General features: G+C 37.5%; 1 protein-coding gene across 5 annotated transcripts in view; it reads right to left on the minus strand.

Annotated features, from left to right (window-relative positions):
* Nucleotides 1-19044, minus strand: part of ralgps2 (Ral GEF with PH domain and SH3 binding motif 2) — a 197616-nt gene that overhangs the window by 113733 nt on the left and 64839 nt on the right. For all 5 annotated transcript variants that reach the window (XM_007259487.4, XM_007259485.4, XM_022664788.2 and 2 more), the window contains 2 exons: nucleotides 18807-18914; nucleotides 15143-15193 (listed from right to left, as the gene is read on the minus strand). In XM_007259487.4, coding sequence (XP_007259549.2) covers nucleotides 15143-15193; nucleotides 18807-18914 — 159 coding nt within the window. The remainder of the gene's footprint in view (nucleotides 1-15142; nucleotides 15194-18806; nucleotides 18915-19044) is intronic.

Raw genomic sequence — 19044 nt, forward strand, 5'->3', positions numbered from 1 at the left:
CTAAAAGAGAGAGAAACCAAAACACTCACTGCTGCAGAGAGTGAATAATGTCAATTTAGGATGCCTTGAGAGAAGAAGAAGAAAAGCCCCAAAAAACGGAAAGATTTGCCAGGAATATTATTTTAAAAAATGCTGAAAATCCATCCATTAAAACGTGCCTGGAACCAGATGTTGGGAAACCCTAGTTTTAACTGCACTTTATATAGATATTAAATTGAGACAATATGCCATAATATCCACATCCACAACAAATGGCATTTGCCATATTTTTTTTTCGCCCAGAAACAGCTGATCAGTGAACTCTAAGCTGTGCCCTCTCTTCTCATCTCTTCCCTCACTTCCTAACAAATACAGTATATCAAAAAAGGTAGATCACAAAAAAAACCTATACATCCACATACAGCAGATTTTCATCCATCCCAGCCGAGCAGTGATCACTTTTCCAGACTGAAACTAAAAGACATAAGCAGGTCAAACTGGGACAAGGCCCATGGCCAGAACAGTGGGGGGATTCATGTACAGTATAGGCAATCGGAAGGGAAGCTGGAGTTGGCTGGTAATAAAAGAGCTGATGATTTAAAATAGACCTATCAAAGCCCGGCTCTGGAAAACTGGAGAGCGACCACCAATCCACACAATGCTACCAATCACCAAAAAGACAGGCAGGAAGGAGCTTGGAAGATGCATTAGGGAAAGCTCAGAGACAAATGATATAGGAAAAATCATGTTAAAAGCCTGTGGCGTTTGAAAAAAAGACAGGAGAGGGTGATGTACGATTCTTTTTATAGGAAAAGGCAACAGAGTGAAGAGGTTTTTGGCTTCTATTGCCCAAAATTCTTATTTTTCTGTGTTCCATAACAGTCCTAAAGGCCAGTCCTCATTACCCTGAGCCCACCTGTTCCATAAACTCATAACCACCAATAAACACAATTATAATCTCCAGAGAAAACAAATACAGAACAGAGGGCTTCTGAGTTTTATCAGTGCCACGCAGCACTGCCATTATAATTTCCACATATTTTTGGAGTATCTCCTGACATTTCAGTTTGCAGTAATAAAGCAGAGCCTTGTAACAGTGAAACAGTGCTGCTACTCCATCCTGAAAGAATGCCTTATAAACTCATCACAGCTTGTTCTGTTTTGTCGTGTTTTCTTAGAATTAAACAGAAGGAAATCTTACACAACACTTTAAACATTAACCAGATACCAGAATCCAGATCCATAGAATGAAAACACAATAGGCCTGTTCATACAGTTTTACACATTCTGAAATGCTTAGGAGAAAAAAAAAAAACTATAATACATTACATTCCATCACTAGTAATCCCCCCAACACGGTAAAGGTGAAGACTGGCACATGCCTACTTCCACCTCTTTTAGACTATGGATGATGCAGCACTTAAATAAAATATGCTCCTACCCAAAGCAATGTACAACAGTGCCACCTGGATTTAAGTAAATGATGTGGGGTTAAAGCTGCAGGTGGTCAGGTTTGGGTTCAGCAACAGTATGTGCTGAAAGAATGAGGTCAGCTGACTACCTGAATATACTGAATATAGACCAGGTTATTCCATCAATGGATTCTTTCTTCTCTGATACGACCATATTCCAAGAATACAATATCAGGATTCAAGGGGCTGGAATTGTGAAAGAGTGATTCAGGGAGCATGAGATCATCATTTTCACACATGGATTGTTCACCACAGAGTCCAGATCTTAACCTCATTCAGAATCTTTTGGATGTGCTGGAGAATGCTGCTGCAAGATCTTGGTAAAAAAAAATAATGCAGCACTGGATGGAAATAAATCTTGTGACATTGCAGAACCTTATTGAAACAATGCCACAGTGAATACTTGCAGCAATAAAAGCTACAGGCGGTTCAACAATATATTAGAGTGTGTTAAGTTTACTTTTTGGTGTATATAAACAAGAATATAAAAAGACAGACAGCTCAAGATTAGGTGGTGTTAGATACAAAACTCAGCATGGATACGTAACGCTCAGTTCAATTCAGGTCATTAGTACTAGAACTGTAAGCCTTTCAGAAGTGCAGGAAAGGTGCTGATTGAAGTGCTCTTGGAATAGTTAGGTCTTCAATCAGGGGATTAGAATGTGACTCTGCTCAGATTCACAGACAGGATAGAAAAAACAGTCTGGATTCGTGTCTTTCATGATCTTGAAAGTCAAGCTGTACTTAAAGCTCAATGGGCTCTTGGTATGGACTGGGATTTGGATTCAGAATATGGTGTATATGGTGTATGTGGTGATATGTGTGGCACCAATGCTGGTCTATATAGGTTTCCAAATGATTTCCCCAGTATGATGAATTTGAATGGTGCAATTGAGACAAAAACAAATAAATTTTTGGCGTTTTCAGAAGTACATGAGTAAAAAGCCAGGGACAAAATTCAAGGGCAGCAATGTTAGAGATGTGTACTCATGTAGGGTGTGAGAAAGTGGAACAGAAAATGTGTCAAATCCTGTTAAGGCAGGGTTCACACTACAAGATTTTAGGCTTTATTTCCAGTCCCCAAATGTCTTTGGAAAACTTTGAGACAGAGCCAATCTGAGGCTTTTTTCAATGAGTGAAATACTGAAAGACAAACAGTCTGGGTGTGTGTCTTTTCATTTTGGAGAGCAGATATATATTCATCCCAGGCTTGCTAGTGAAAGATCAAGTAATTTGTGATCCTACATCAGTGACGAGTTGTGTACCGACAAACCACAACGACAATTTCTAATTACTAGATAACAAGTTGTGCTGTGCGGAGTACACAACATTCTGACTACTCTGAAAGTCATGTGACTTCAATACAGCTTAGATCAGGCCCAAAATAGGCACATATTTTTAGCCCGGTCCGCCCCATAAACTGTCATTATGAGCCAGATTTAAACCCGACATTTTTTTGAGTAAGCAGAACATTAAAACTCAAACATAAAAAGCAAAAACTGTTCAGAATGATGTTAATTAACATTGCAACACTGCAGAAGTATAGACTTATGTTTTTAAGAAAAATGTTTAGCAAGAATGAGGCTACAAGAATGATGTCTGAATGACTTTCCTCTAACCTAATCTAATTTATCATGGTTTAAGAATAGAAAATAAATTCTAATTAAACTATTTTTTTTTATATTGAGCTCATAGTCTAAGTGCAAAAACAAAAAAACAGTAATAAGGCTGTGTACTGCACTGCACAGCGCGTAATATGGGCTGTGGAGTGTTCACTGCACACTTTTGCAACTTTTATTTAAAAAACAGTTCTATTTGTTACTTTGCTATATTGTGATTATCATGCCACAACTTTATATAAAAATAAAAATAGCATTTAAAAACAGACGCCTATGTCACAGATTATTTATTTGAGCCCGACCCAACCAGACCCGAGAAAAGCAAAAAACAAATTAGATTTGAATAAAGTAGTGGAAACTTTACCCCAACTCCAATGTGTTTTTGTCTTCTGTATTATAAAAAGAGGGATAAAAACACAGTAGATTTGACAAATGTCCTTTATCTATATCTATGTGCTTTAAGCTCCTTTTTTCTGCTCTTTAATTTCCTCATTCATGCGAGCAAGCACTCATCACCCAGAGAGGAGCTAGTAGGCCATAGTTATTTATGGCTCATGAACAGATTAGTACACTCCTAAAAAAACACTCCTGAGATTCATACAGCACTGTCCAGCAGTACTGCTTCTTCTGTAGAATATATACATGTATTTATTTATTAGTAGTATTTTATAAAATAGCTAGGCCAATTGTCCCACTCATTCAGCTGCTACTCAGCAGTATATCCTCATCACTAGTGATGCCACAACACCAGGAGGGTGAAGACAAGAACGTGCCTCCTCTGATACATGTGAAGTCAGCCACCACAACTTTGTTTAACTGCTGCTGATGCAGCATTGCCGAGTAGCATCACAGCGCTCTCTGGGGAAAGAGCAGCGACTCGGTTCAGATACATCAGCTCACAGACGCCACGTGCTGATCGACATCACCCTTTAGAGTGATGAGGGAAAAAATCTACCCACCCAGAGAGAGAGCAAGGTCAATTGTGCATTCTCAGGTTTCCAGAGTTTCCAGCTGATGGAAAGCTGCATGACCGGGATTCAAACCAGCGCTCGATCTCAAGATCATAGTGGCATCGCATTAGATCGCTGGACCACTCTGCACTCAGCAATATATTTATTTAAATCCCACAATTTTGCTGGACACAAATAAATAAATAAATTAATTAATTAAAAATGCAGTGTTGCAGTCGGTTAGTTTTGGATTTAGTCTGAAAGACATTATTAATATATGCTTGTTTGTGTGTGAAACATATTTTTTTTCATTAACAGACACAGTAAACTGGCCTAACGCTATTCAACGTCTTTGCAAAAATATATGTACATGTTTCGTTTACTTACCAATGTAGATGCTATTTCACAATTGATTATTTCTAAATCTTACAGACAGAGGTGTCAAGTAATAAAGTACAAAATACTTCATGGTACCACTTTAAAATAAGATTACCTTTATAAAGGGTTTATAAATGGTTTACAATTAGTTTATTAATGGTTACTAATTAGGTTGTAAATGCCTTAAAAATCATTAATAATCAGTTATAACACATACGTAAAAATAACAACAATATAGACGGCTGTGGGTTCACTATCTGGCAAACAACAGGTCATTGTTGCCCTTTCTACATATGTGTTATAACTGATTATTAATGATTTTTAAGGCATTTACAACCTAATTATTAACCCTTAATAAACTCATTGTAAACCATTGATAAACCCTTTATAGAGGTAGTCTTATTTTAAAGTGGTACCAACTTCATTACCTTACTTAGCTTGGTTATCTATACTTTACTGAAGTAATTATTTTTCAGATGACTTTTTAACTTCTACTCCTTACTTTTTTACTCAATTATCTGAACTATCTATTTCTTACATTTTAAAAACAGCCTTGTCACTCACTCCTATTTAATTTCAGCTTTTTTCATTCTGGCTTGTTATTGTTCATAGCAGACATATGTAACCCAGTTTGAAGATTATCTGTGGCAGAGACTCAAGAGAACTCAAACAAAATGTCCCAACATTTTACTTAAATATTTTTTTTTCTTACATTACTTTTGTCTGAGGCTTGTATGTGTGAACGTCGCCTCGCTTTGCCAAACATTCACACAAAGCAAACCAGACTGTTCTCATACAGAGTTCTCCAATGGTGGAACAAACTACCCTCCACTACCAGATCAGGAGAATCTCTCGCTATCTTTAATAAACTCCTGAAGACAGAGCTCTTACTCCTAACACCTCATTTCCTTCTTCTCCTCCTTCACTCCTCTATCCCATTATTTCCCTTTGACCTCCCCTAGGCCATGTAGCAAAACTATTTGTCTTTTAAGATCCTCAGAGAGTTCTTTGCCATGAGGTGCCATGTTGGAACTTTCAGTGACCAGTATGAGAGTGTGAGAGCTGTACTACAAAAATTGAACACACCTGTTCCATATGCATACCTGAGACCTAGTAACACTAACGAGTCACATGACATTTTGGAGGGAAAATAAAGAGCAGTGCTCATCATTCTTCCCCTCCTTTCCTCCTCTATCCCACTATTTCCCTTTAGCCTCCTTTAGGCCCTGTCTAAAAAAGTTTTTTTTTTTTTTTTTACCTTAAAGCTCCACTAGGTAGGATTGAGATTTTGTGCTTGTGGGCTCCCCCTACAGTTGCAGAGTGTAATAAATGTTTTAGGCGGATTAGTTTCTCTTTCTCGTTTTCTGGCTTTCACAGACATATTCGGTCTCTTTCCAGCTTCTGCCAGAGTGTCTGTATGTTAGTTTGTGAAGAATGAACCAGTAGTCCTTGTAGAACTGTTAGAACTAAAAGTCGGAAAGCAGGTCGCAGTTCTCGCGAGCGTTGTTGCGGCCGCCTCGGAAAACTTACAGAGTCTGGTTTGAGCTCAGAGGAGCCCGGCACAGACACGAGAGCACCGCTATTTCTCCTATTACACCTCAGTGCAGCGCTGCTGTAAGTTTCAAGCTGTAATTTCACTTCTTTAAAAAGATCAAAAATCAAGAAAATCCTACCTAGTGCTGCTTCAAACTTCTATTACTCTATATGTGCATCATTATTGTAAGTCGCTTTGGACAAAAGCATCTGCCAAATGCATTTGCCTAACTTTCACTGTTATACTTTAAGTTGTTTTGAAAGCAGTACTTTTACACTTTTGCTTGAGTAAAAAGCTCGAGTTGATACTTCAACAGAAGTATTTAAACCGTAGTATCTAAACTAATACCTGAGTAATTAATGAATATTTTTTAATGCCTTTGCTTGCAGTTCAATAACAGTAACTGAAAAACAGGAAAAAAGTATATATATATAATATAAAATTATGTAAAATTATAAAATTAAGAACTGATTTTACTGTGTGCTATATAATACGACTATAGACTATATGGCTCAGTACTAGCACTGCTCCACCCTGCAGCTGTGTGCATGTCTTTATCTATGTCCATGCCTGAAAATGACCTAAAGCGTATAAATCTGAGAAGAGAATGTTATTGCCAGAAGCGATGCACAGTGAATTCATGCTCCAGGCTCCTTTCTTTCTCTCTATGGGTTTACAAGGCAGCTCACAGAGTAAAAACAGAGCTCATACACTGCAGTTATAATGGACTCACTGTATTATTAGATGAATCCTCATATAATAATACTACTACTTACTGTATTTAACCCAAATGGAGGAGGAATGGAGCCAGCATTGGTCATGTTTCTCATAAAAGAAGGCGACAATAAAACTTACACAGGGTCGTTTTAAAACCGCACCAGGCTACAGTATCCATCCCAGTCATCCAGAAACACTTGGATGTATAAACCAACAGGAACTTTATACTGTGCAGCTATGTAATTGGCTGGCATAGCTGCAACTGTGTCAATCATCCTTTACTGCAGTATCATGTATCTGTAACAGAAGGGGGTTTAAGCAGTGGGGACAGAGCACAGAGTGGTGTATGTTTGAGCTGTGTTGTGTTGTGTTGTATGATTCTATAGGCACAGTGTCAAGTTCCTGTTGCTGCTCTTAACTTGGAATAGCTTGTGTGTGTGTGTGTGTGTGTGTGTGTGTGCGCGCAGGCACGTGTATGTGTGTTGTGGGCGCCTGTGAACCCCCTTTGCATTCCTCACTACATTACGTGTCTCCTATAACCATGAAACGGTGCTCCCAGAGAGTCAGAGGAACACAGCTGAGCCAGGCCTTAATGCAGTTCTGACTGTGTATCGTAACCATGCAGAGAAAACAATGGCTCCCATCAATCCCCAGTTACGACAACAAGGAACTGCAGCTGCTTGGCATTAGAGTTGGAGTGTGTGTGTGTGTGTGTGTGCGTGTATGTGTGTGTGTGTGTGTGTGAAAGAGAGTGGAATAGGGTAAGACCAGGAAGGAAAAAGGCAGATTCAAACAGCAAACAGTGTCATTTTGTTTATTTTTTACGAATAACATTGGATTCACAATAATTACAATCAATTAATCACAGACCCATCCCTTATCCCTCTTTTCAAATATGATCCTTCACAAACCAAAAAGTATCTGTCCAGTTACTTACAGTTCTTGGAGTAGCCTTTTGAAGTTTGGCTGTAGACTGATCCAGAATCAAAATGTCCAGAAAATACTGTGACCAAATGTTCCTCCACAGAATATTAGGCTCATAGAATTGCTTTAAAATAGCATTTATAGAGGCTGCTCTCATTCAGTTCCAGACGGTGGCATTCCCACCTCCATGCTTGACTATAGCCTTGATGCACTTATCTTTGTACTCCTCGCCTGATTGATGCCACACATGCTTAAGACCATCTGAACCAAACAAATTAATCTTGGTCTCATCAGACCATAGGATCCATGTCCTTTGTCGACATGTCCTCAAAAACTGTTTATGGGCTTTCTTGTGTACAGACCTCAGAAGAGGCTTCCTTCTGGGGTGACCGCAATGCAGACCACTTTGATGTAGTGTGCAGCGTATGGTCTGAGCACTGACAGGCTGACCCCCATCTCTTCAATCACTACAGCAATGGTGACAGAACTCCTGCGCCTATCTTTCTAGACCGGTCATGATTATCAAATTAGTTATTAACTTATCTTTACAATATACTGACAATCTCAGTAATTTTTGCTCAATTACTCAATAGTGCCCATTTTCTTTTTCCATTTTTTCATCTATTTCAGTTTATTGTAATGTGTAATTCATTTTTTTTGCCTTTAGTATTATATCAGTTGTATAAAATGGTCTCAAATTTACATTATTATAATTGAACCCAATTATCACTGTTTAAACACATCATCCAAACAAAACCAGACAGGCCTAAGAATGAAAAAAAGGATACTACTACCAAACACTGTTTAACAACAGTGTTATTACTTCCAAAGATCAGGCGCTCCTATTTTCCAAACAGCATTAGTACTGAGTCTCTTGAAAAAACTATTAAAAAAGATAATATCCTGGATCTACACTGATTAGACATTACATTAAATCCACCTGCCTAATATTGTGCAGTCTAAGCATCTTAGATCTGTTAACTTGTAAACTCCACAAAACAAAGAAGATGGTGCTAGGATGAGAGATTCTTCTAAAAAAAATCTATAATGCAAACCATTTTTTTTTTACATTTATTTTCATAGGGTTCAAAATCGTTCAAAACACAAAACTCATGAAATCTAAATAATAACAAATTTTAAGCCGTATTATAAGCTTTAAGGTCATCCCTGTCACTGTAACAAGTAAATTAATGTCACTGACTTCTTACTTCTATGCACCTGTGACATACTTAAATACTACACTTTGTCTACAGTTTTCTAAAGTAGGTAAAAATCTGAGCTGTAAATGTACTGGTTTAAAATATTAAAATTACTCAGCACAAACTGGAAAAAATCATTTTAATTCTAGTTCCCCAAGCATGCACAAATGTGTGTATGAATGGTGGTTTTAAGGCAATCAAAGCAGCACCAGGAGCCTTCTGAACACACATTCAGGCCACACATTAACTGCATAACCAAAACCAGATCCACTCCAATAAATCCGATCTCTTCACTTCCAACAAATCTTGTTCTTCTCCACTTTCTCTCACTCTGCCCTTTTTATTTTTACTGCTTTTCCATTCCTTGCATAGCAGATCAAGCTGCCAGCTGACCTTTCAGAGGCAAAAAGTTCAAGGTTTCTCCAAAACAAAGCACAGACAGGACCTAAAATGAGATTTCTGGGCAGATACAATAACTGAGGCTACATGCTGTGGATTATACAGATATAAACTAATAAAAAAACACAAATGCAGAACAAGAAAAATACCAATTTAAAATTGAGGGGGTAGAGTAACATTACTGGAGTTTTCACAAATATGACACAGGTCACACACACACACATCACAAATGTTACCTAGTGCAAGTAAACAATGTGATCAATCTGATCTCCATATTAGTCAGTGCAGCATCAGCATAGTTTTGAAGCTGCAATCGTAAGGTTAAATACTACACAAGGCTTATTTTAAGGTGCATCCACTTATGACACTTATGGAACTGGTTCAAAAGGATCATTTTTGTGAAAATTAACAGATTTTAAGTGCGCCTTATAGTGCGAACATATATATAGTGCACTATAAGGCACACTTAAAATCCTTCAATTTTCCCCAAAACCAGAACACTCAAAGTACCTTAGAGTAGCGCTGTCGGGGGCATTAATGCTAATGCTGCTGCTTAGTGGAAATCTGGAATTCTAAGCTTACTGTAAATAAACTGAAGTGCTTTATTCAATCAAATAAACAGTTTTCAGGAGAGAAATTTGTGTAGATTAACGTCCAGCTCTCATTTATTTTTAAAAGAAAATGTTTTTTTTTTTTTTTTTTAAGAATTGCAGTTTGGTTTACTTATCTTAGCTTAGCTTTACAGGTCTGACACTTTGAATTAGATGGAAAACATGGCGACACCCCTGTTTCTCACTAGAGTCGCATAAGGGTGTGAAAAAAAATAGTGTGAAAAATATGGTATGCTAGTTTCTTTTTTCTTCAGTATGAAGAAGATAATAATGAAAGTTCCCCATTTTGCCAACTAAAGTGCTGATAAAAAGAGGCTGTTCTTTTCATCACAGTGCATTTGAGCAATCTTCCAACTAGTTGGACATCTTTCGCTTTCAACATCTCTTAAATCGACTGCAAAGTCTGAACACACTCGAACACAAACACGCAGTCATTAACTGGCAACCCAGACAATTCCAAAAGCATGTCTGAAGCCTGTCAAACACTCCGACACAACACAGCCAACTTAGACATAAAAAAAGAACTCTAAGGAAACTTTCTGTCTGTAACAATGTCTGTTACTATGTGTTCTGTGAAGCTCTTTAGAGACAAAGCCTGATTCCTAACAAACTACGTCAGCTCGCATATACAGATTTATTTCACATATTAAAAGAGACAGTACGTCATTAGTCTATGACTGCTGTACAGAAAAATAACATGAAAGCGAGAAGACTGCCAGTTCCCTGATATCATGGGGATTATTAGGATCAAAAGAGCAGAATGTGTTTCCATCCTGCCATGGGCAGCTCTGTACGAGTCTGCTTGTTCATAAACAGCACAGTAAAACCACAACTTCAGGCTACAGAACTCATGCCTGCTAGGCCAGCTTGAATGTATGCTTGACGTAAACTCTAATCTTTACTGTTAAGCGCTGAGGCCAGATGGCATTCATAACGACTTTTTTATTAAGTTAGCGGTTTGAGTGCAGCCTCAGTACCACACCATGAGATCATGCTGGCCTCACTCTCCCAGGCAAGAGCAGACATGAAAGTCTTCGGCTAGGAGACACAACAGGACAGCTATCACCAGGACAGCTGCCAACCCAGTGTGTCGGGTCGTGGCTTAAAGCATCGGTTCAGGCAAACTTTAAATTTACATAATTTTTTCCACCCCTCTCTCTAGTGCACTCACTGAGTCAAGACATACTTTCTGTCTAAAGTTTAATTCTTGCATTTTATACTGGAGTCATAAGACTAATGTAGCCAACAAGAGACAAAAACTCTCTCTCTCTCTTTTTTAAACAGTGCCCTGCAAAAGTATTGAACATCAATCAACAGTGAAGTCAATCCCTTTACTTCTGCTGTAAACTGAAAAATATTTGAATTTCACATTAAAAGATTAATATGAGACAAAAGATCCACATTTCAGCTTTTATTTCCAGGTATTTAGATCTGATCCCACCCATTTCTTGTGAGCAAAAGTATTGAAACATGTAACAGATGCAGATCCTGATACATTAATTATTCAAACAATACACAGGGCTTTTAAGTTTGGGTTTTATCTGTGCAGACTGTGCACAGATAATAGTTAAAATAGTAACCAACATGAAAACCAGTTAAAAACAAGCAATTTTGAAGCTGAGAGAAGATTTAAAAAATCATGATTAGAACTATTGCACAAATATTGCTCATAGCAAGAACAACTGTTCAGAAAGTCCTGAAGAAGAAAGTCATCACTGGTGTACTAAATAGCAGGTGATGAACAGGTAGACCAAGGAAAACCACAGCAGTTGATGACAGTAACATTGCAAATGCTGTAAAAACAAACCCTAAAACAACCTCCAGAGGGCAGGAGTGAACATATCAAAATCTATTGTTATTATCAGATTTCAAGAAGACTTCACCAGAAGATGAAAAACACTATTAACAAGGTAAACAGGAAGACCAGGCTGGAATTTACCAAGAACTATAAAGAGAAACCTGTGGACTGATTATGGACTGATGAGACAAAGATTAAACTTTGCTAATGTGATGGAAAGGTTAAAGTGTGGAGAAAGAAAGGATCTGCTCATGATTCCAAACATACCAGCTCATCTGTGAAACACAGTGGAGGTAGTGTCATAATTTGGGCTTGAATGGCTTATTCTCAGATGGGATCATAAATCTTTACTAATGTTTAATAATGCACTCAAAACCCCAGAAAAGCAGCAAAACATTAATAATCAAGCATTTAAATGGCCTTTTAAAGGGTAAACATAAACATTTTTTGGGGATTAAAAGCATGATTCCAGCTGTAGCTGGAAATATCTGTGAAAACTGTGGAAATGAGGTGCACAGCTTTGGAAAGGCAGTTCCAAAGCACTTCCCCTTGCCCTTCTCAGGAGCAGTAGACAGAGAAAGCACTGTTCACTCAGAACGCTGTGTATCTTACTTCTCGCGTCAAGAATCAAAACATTGCAACAAGACATGTTTGTTTTTATTGCCTTAAGTGACATCGCAGGTCCCGCAATGTGATTATTGAGCATGCGCACATCGCGATGACTATGCTTAAACGATATATCGTGCAGCCCTAGATGTCACATTAACTTTTCCAAGCAGACTTGGTAATGCATCATTGTGCAGGACTTCTGTAAAGCTTTGCATCATCTGTTAAAATTAAAATCTCATTTACGTTTTAAAATCAATCGAGTCTGTCCAACTCCAAGAACCAGCTAGAGAGCCCAATAATTCATATGAAAAGTGGAAAACACAACAGAGAAGTGGAGCTCAAAGTATTGTTAGAGGTGTTTTCCAGCTCTGCTGTGTGCCGATAATCACTGTGATGGGCCGAGTGATTAACACCACTATCTGCATACCCGTCTTGAGAGTCAGTCTTTGCTTTGCTTGCCCAAGTGTGAGGTCCATACAGTCATGTAGAGGTTCAAAAAGGAGCTGCAGCATCTTCACAAATTCACAAATGTAGCTCATACAGTTTGATCTGACCGGCTCTGAAAATTGGCCTAATTATCAGTCAAATACATCTTTTCAGTTGGATGTCATAAAAAGTAGGGCTATGCCATATCTTATCAAACGCAATAACATCGCCAACATTTTTAAATATCGTGAACAATATTATACCCTGAAATATCGTGCCATATCACCCACCCTTAATTATCACATTAGTGTACTACTTTATCCAGTTTTTTAGCAAAACAAAAATTCACACTGTTCTCAGTTACCATTCTAAATCTTCTACAGATAAGATTAATCTGTCCAATATCATTTATTTTACTTTAATCATGGATACATGGAGATATATGGAGTGCATTATTAGTATCATGACATTGTGGATCATTAACTTCTGTTAAAAATCTGAAACAATTATTGTATTTTATAATATCTCACTTAGGGGTGTGCTATATCATATAACTAATGAAAACAATAAAATTTAATTTTTATTTTATTGCATTAGTGTATTCTTGAAATAATTTTTTAATTAGTATTTTGTCATATCACCAAGAGTATCGTTATTGCTAAAATACAATGAAATATCATGATATTATTTTAGGGCCATATCGCCCACCCCTAATAGAAAGTAAATGCAAGTGCAAGAGTGTGTCCAATCACAAGTGTATGGTTAAAAAAAAAAAACAGATATAAGTGCTTGAAAAAGGTCTAGACTGTGAAAATATCACTCTGGTAATAGCTTTCCCTCTGTCCTTTGCTTTATATCTTCCCAAAAGACTTTGGCTCTCAAATTTTCCAGGATTATGCCTAAATCTTCGAAGAACTTAACGCCCACTTTCAAGACAGACCGCCAAGGCATAAACAACATAAGTTAGTAGCCAAAAAGAATTTATTCTACGTGATTATATCCCTAGATTCTACTTCTCTTAAAGCTGCTGAAGGAACACCATGCAACTGATACTCGTGCGTCATCTCCCTGAAGCTCCGAGATGCGACGTTTGATTCTGAACCTACGGTTTTGCGCCAAGACATCCCGAAAAACGTCCAGCTCTGCCACAGAGGGGGAACGCATCACTGCAAGAGCTCAGACTGCGACAAGTCTGCCGAAATAATCAACCCTCATAGGCTGCTTAATCAATCATGAAAATCTTGCTGGATCACGAGAGGCCAGGCCGTTATGCAAATGACGGCCATCATTATATAATAAGACCTCTATAACGATGCTAATAAACTAACATGTATAAACAACATCTCAGGCATGCGGTATTTCCCGCTTTTTCGTTCCCTCCTTCTGTCTGATCTCGGGGATTATATCTGGTCTCTCTCTCCCTGGTTTTGTCAGCAGTCGTAAAAAAAAAAAGGGAAAGGGTCCAGAGAATGCTACGGTGGGATTCAGTGTGGGGTAAGCTCATCAAATGCCTCATAAATCACAGCTGATGCTGCTGAAGGTCTCTTGCTTTACAGAGGGAGCACAGGCAGACATGTTTGCTTCCATAAATCGCTCTGAGAAAAACGAGAAAGCCTTCAATTCACCATTAAGACATGGTTGCCAATCCAAACTGTGTGTGTGTGTGTGTGTGTGTGTGTGTATTATCCAGATGCTCACTACGACTGGGATGAGGGCTTTACAACTACACAAAGATATCAGACAGCCTAGACTAGAGCTTTACAGCTGCTTTAAAAGTAACGGCTCTGCCTGTTACTATTCAGAGCTGAGGATAAAAAGAGGGTGTGAGTGTGTGAGAGAGAGTGTGTGTGTGTGTGTGTGTGTGTGTGTGTACGGCAGGTGCTGGCATCCACATGTCACATTAAAGTCTTCAACATGTCGGTTCACCAAACCATAGACATATAAGCTGTAACACAGTCATTAACAGTCACTATAAATCAATCACACACTGAATGAACTGTTAACTGGTAATAGGTGTGTTATGAAACTAGTTTCTCCTGTTTAAATTGTGTCAACCAGCAGCCATAGGAAGGGATGGAGAATCTTCTCTGAAAGAAGAGTGCACTTACTGCCCCCTACTGGTGAGTCAGCATCGTCAGAGAAAAAAAAAAAAAAAGCCCCCTTTCATTCTCTAGATCAGTCACAGCAGGGAACCTTTTACTGGTAACGTATGAACTTTGGGTCAGTCAGGCTTGAACCCATTTAAGTATCATTTACTAGTAATGCACACATTTACACCTGCCATAAAACACCCAGTAAAACAGGATGTCACGTACTTAACATAACTACAGTGGTGTGCACACTATAGGAATCTAAACTATTGTACTAAATCTACAGCTTCTGCTATTGTCAATTAAAGTGCTAAATATGGTCCATATATTAGTCCTGGTCATTTTCCAAGAATTGTAATAGTTCAAACTGTAGCACTGAAGTGTAAAGTGTGTTTTTGTGCTAGTCTGTGTGTTCTTATGTGGACAAATGTACTCACCTCGGGTTGGATGGCTTTGAACACTGGAGCATCCATGAGAGTAATTTGACCCTACAGGGAAAAAAGCAAACAGATAAAAGAATATCAGAAAAGTAATTTATCTTTAAATCATTAATAATAATCTATATATTCAAAATATATAACATATCTTTTACACTAGAATATTTTTCAAAGTAGGCAAAAAATATTCATTTGGATTTTCTACAAATTACTGTTATCTGTCACCAGATCAGATGTGTCTGTTGTCTCCCTTATTTTTATGTACTAGTATACTACTATAAAGTTATGTTAACTGTAAAATAATAAAATAAATAAATAAAAATGTGAGAGAATAACACATTTCTCTGAAAAGAGTTGGTTGGTTGGTGGGGTTTTATTACCATATATATGGCTATTTGTGACATTCACTTGGTTTTATATGTCCAGACAGAGCAAAATCATTCAAAGGTTCTATCACAATAAGGGAAATATATTTTGCTACATATATATTAAATTAGGTGTAAGAGGTTAAGATGTAATAAGAACTTTAAGATGTCCGCTTATTTTTTCTTTTTTCAAAAAGGTCTGCGAAAAGGGAGAAATTGACAACATATGGTTATTTGTTGGAGGGGCTCAATTAGTTTACAAATAAATTAAACTCACTTGCTTAGTTGTGTTAGTGTCTAAAAAAACACAACTAAAAGTGAGTTTTAGACATGCAAAACTCTCCTCATTAATTAGGCATTAGTTTTTTTTTGGCATGAATCAAAATTATTTGGTCATTGGGTAAAAAAAAAATTCCATTGTGTTTTTTATTTATTTCAGGGTATTTTTTTTATTTGTTAGTTTCTGTTCGTTTGGGTTTCTTTTTTTGAAAATGTTAAACTCATTGCATTAATGTGCATAAATAAAATGTATTTTTTTTTTCTTCTCTTAAGCTATCATTTTGAAGACACAAGAAAACCCCTACCCTAGCAGCGAAAATATAGTTTAACAGTTGAATCTATGTTGCCCGTTAAGTTTGTTTTGTCTTCACACCGTGACTAGGGCTGCGACGATTAGTCGATATAATCGGCAATGTTGATTATTTAAATTTGTCGACTACATATTTTATTGTCGACTAATTGTTCATTTGTAACTGTATCGTATTTCACAAAGTGCTGGGGACAGAAACACAGTTTACACTCAACAACTGTTTAGCTGTTTATATCGTTTTTAGAGATGGAGGACATGGCAGAAATAATCATTGAATAATTGACTTATAAAAAAAAAATCATCAGATTAGTCAACTATGAAAATAATCATTAGTTGCAGCTATAATTGTGACCACAGCAGACAGCTTTTCTCTCTTTATTGTGTGTAATAGTGATCTTAGGAGCATAATAGACTGTTGTGAATGGGTGGCGCACTGTGTGGGCACAGCTTGTAAACATGCGTGGCCTGTGGTAAATGAATAACAGGCTACATCATCATCTCCGTGATCTTCCAGGCAGCTACAGGATATAAAAGTGAGCGTGTCTGACAGTAGTATTAATAATAAATCAGGTTTTGTCTGCAGTTCAGCCTCCTGCTGAGGAATGTGTATGCGTGGTCACGTTAGCACATACATGCAGATCAATAATACATCCTCCCCTCCCGCGTGCTCTTCTTGGATATGTGGGTTAGTGAGGAGGAGCATAAATAAATAAGGGAGAGGGAAACTCTGCTGCAGCCCAGATAGAAGCGTTTTCTCTCCAACTAGCTCACAAGCAGGCCACCTATATATCCTCTAGTTATTCATAGTCTTAAAGGATAATGTTGGATAGATGCAGTTAATTTGGAAACAGAACGAAACACTGATTTTTTTTTCTTTATTGTAGGCTCATGTTAATGAATTCTGCCATGACAAGCTAATTTACAGTGAAGAATAGAGGTGGCTATTAAAGAATTAGAGAAGTGTAACTTTTAAAAGAATGCTCGAACTTTACGTATGAGACTGCTTAAACAATGTTATTTATTTAACATGTTTTTATAATATTTTAAAAACAGTAAGACAATAACAAATAGTTGTAATAGAATGTGGGTAAATCTGGTCAAAGATTGCTAGTACCCAAGGTTTTCAGTTATAAGTTTATTTGAAACATGCAATTAATTATATTCTTTTGATGGAGAAAAAAAAAAAAAGTTTTTTTGGGTCAAATTTTTTTCGAATTTTTTTTTTGGGTCAAACTTTTTTTGGTCCCAAAATTTTTCAAAGGTTTTTTTGGGTCAAATTTTTTTGGCCTCAAAATTTTGCGAAGTTTTTTTGGGTCAAATTTTTTTCGAAATTTTTTTTGGGTCAAACTTTTTTTGGTCCCAAAATTTTTTGAAGCTTTTTTTGGGTCAAAATTTTTCAAATGTTTTTTTTTTTTTTTTTTAGCACTTTTTGTTCTGTTCTACTGTAATATCTTCATGTGCACAGTTTTTAATATGTAGAAATACGGAATGTAGAAATAAAAACTAAAAAAATGAAATGAAAAATGAATAAAATGAATCCATACAGAATCATACAGACCTCAATCATTCTCTAATTTAAATAAGAGAATATGTGGATATGCATTGGTATTCAAAATAATCTAGTGCAACTTTAAGTAATTCAGAGCAGCAATTTATGTAAGGGCGGTTTTACACCTGTAGTTGGTTTCTATGGTCCGGATCAGTTGATGAGTTTGTTTACTTTGAGCCTTTCTACCTGTTTGGTTTGGTTTCACACAGGCACAAACGCACCAGCACAGATGTACACGCAGTAAACCGAGTCGCGGCTGCAAGCAGTGAACGCTGCACATACCTCGCGAGTAAACAGCATGGAGCAGCAGAATCAGCATTTGTTCATAGCTGTGGGGATTAGCATAATCTAAGTAATATATCAGATTAAACTGCACCTTATCAGCAGTTCAACTCAAAAAAAGGAGTATATCAGCTGGGTTGAATCAAGAGCAGATGAAATTCTCACCACAAGCGAACTGCTCCAGAGTTCGTTCAGGACTGGACTGAGACCACTGCCTCTAGCAAGTCTCGATCTGGTTGTTTTGATCCGAGTGCGTTTACTGTTTTTACACTTATTTAATTGAACCGCACTAAGAGTACAAACAAACCAGGGTCCACCAAATAGTGTTGGTGTGAAAATGCTCTGAGATATATTTCATTGTACACTTACATACATATTTATGCCCAAGCACAAATCCCATGGTAATATATGTATACATTATATACATCCTGATGTGAGAAACATACTCCTTTTAAGGATGTATAGCTCATGTACACATGAAAGCTGGTTCTCTCTGGATTGTGCTCATGGTTTAAATATCCTTTTAAAGATGAACCTTAAGCAGCCGGGGGATTGGAAAGTTTGAAAGGCACACTTTGATTTCACCATGTTTAATTCAAATGCCAAAGGACATTACAGTGTGCGTGACTGACTGCCAGCAAGCATCAATTATTACAGAGGCCCAGCTGACCCATTTACTGAACTCCACAGTGCAGGCAGACGAGTCTTACTGTCTCTGCAGCTGCACCTCTAACTGTTTCTCATTTAGTCAGACTAAATGAAAAATTTGGGAAGAGAAATTAAAGTGTGAAAGAACATTTGCTTGTAGTGAGTTACCACATTTCTGATTCCAACTCACACACACACACAAACACACACACACGGGGGAGCATGTCTTACTGCATATTCCTCTGGCGTGACCTTCAGCACATCAAAGACGACAGCATCAAAACTCTTCTTCAGCTCAGACGAGCCCTTCTCGCTCAGAGACTCTGAGCTGCTGCTCCTCTGAGAGAGAAACAGACAAATACATACATACCTTTTATACAGAACGTTCTACAACATTTACTGTTTCTACACAGAAACATTTAAAAAGCTGCTCCAGAAAGAACCATCTGTAACCGGTCCTCAATCTTCT

The sequence above is a fragment of the Astyanax mexicanus genome, chromosome 1 (genome assembly GCF_023375975.1).
Source record: "Astyanax mexicanus isolate ESR-SI-001 chromosome 1, AstMex3_surface, whole genome shotgun sequence".
Taxonomy (NCBI): Eukaryota; Metazoa; Chordata; class Actinopteri; order Characiformes; family Acestrorhamphidae; genus Astyanax; species Astyanax mexicanus.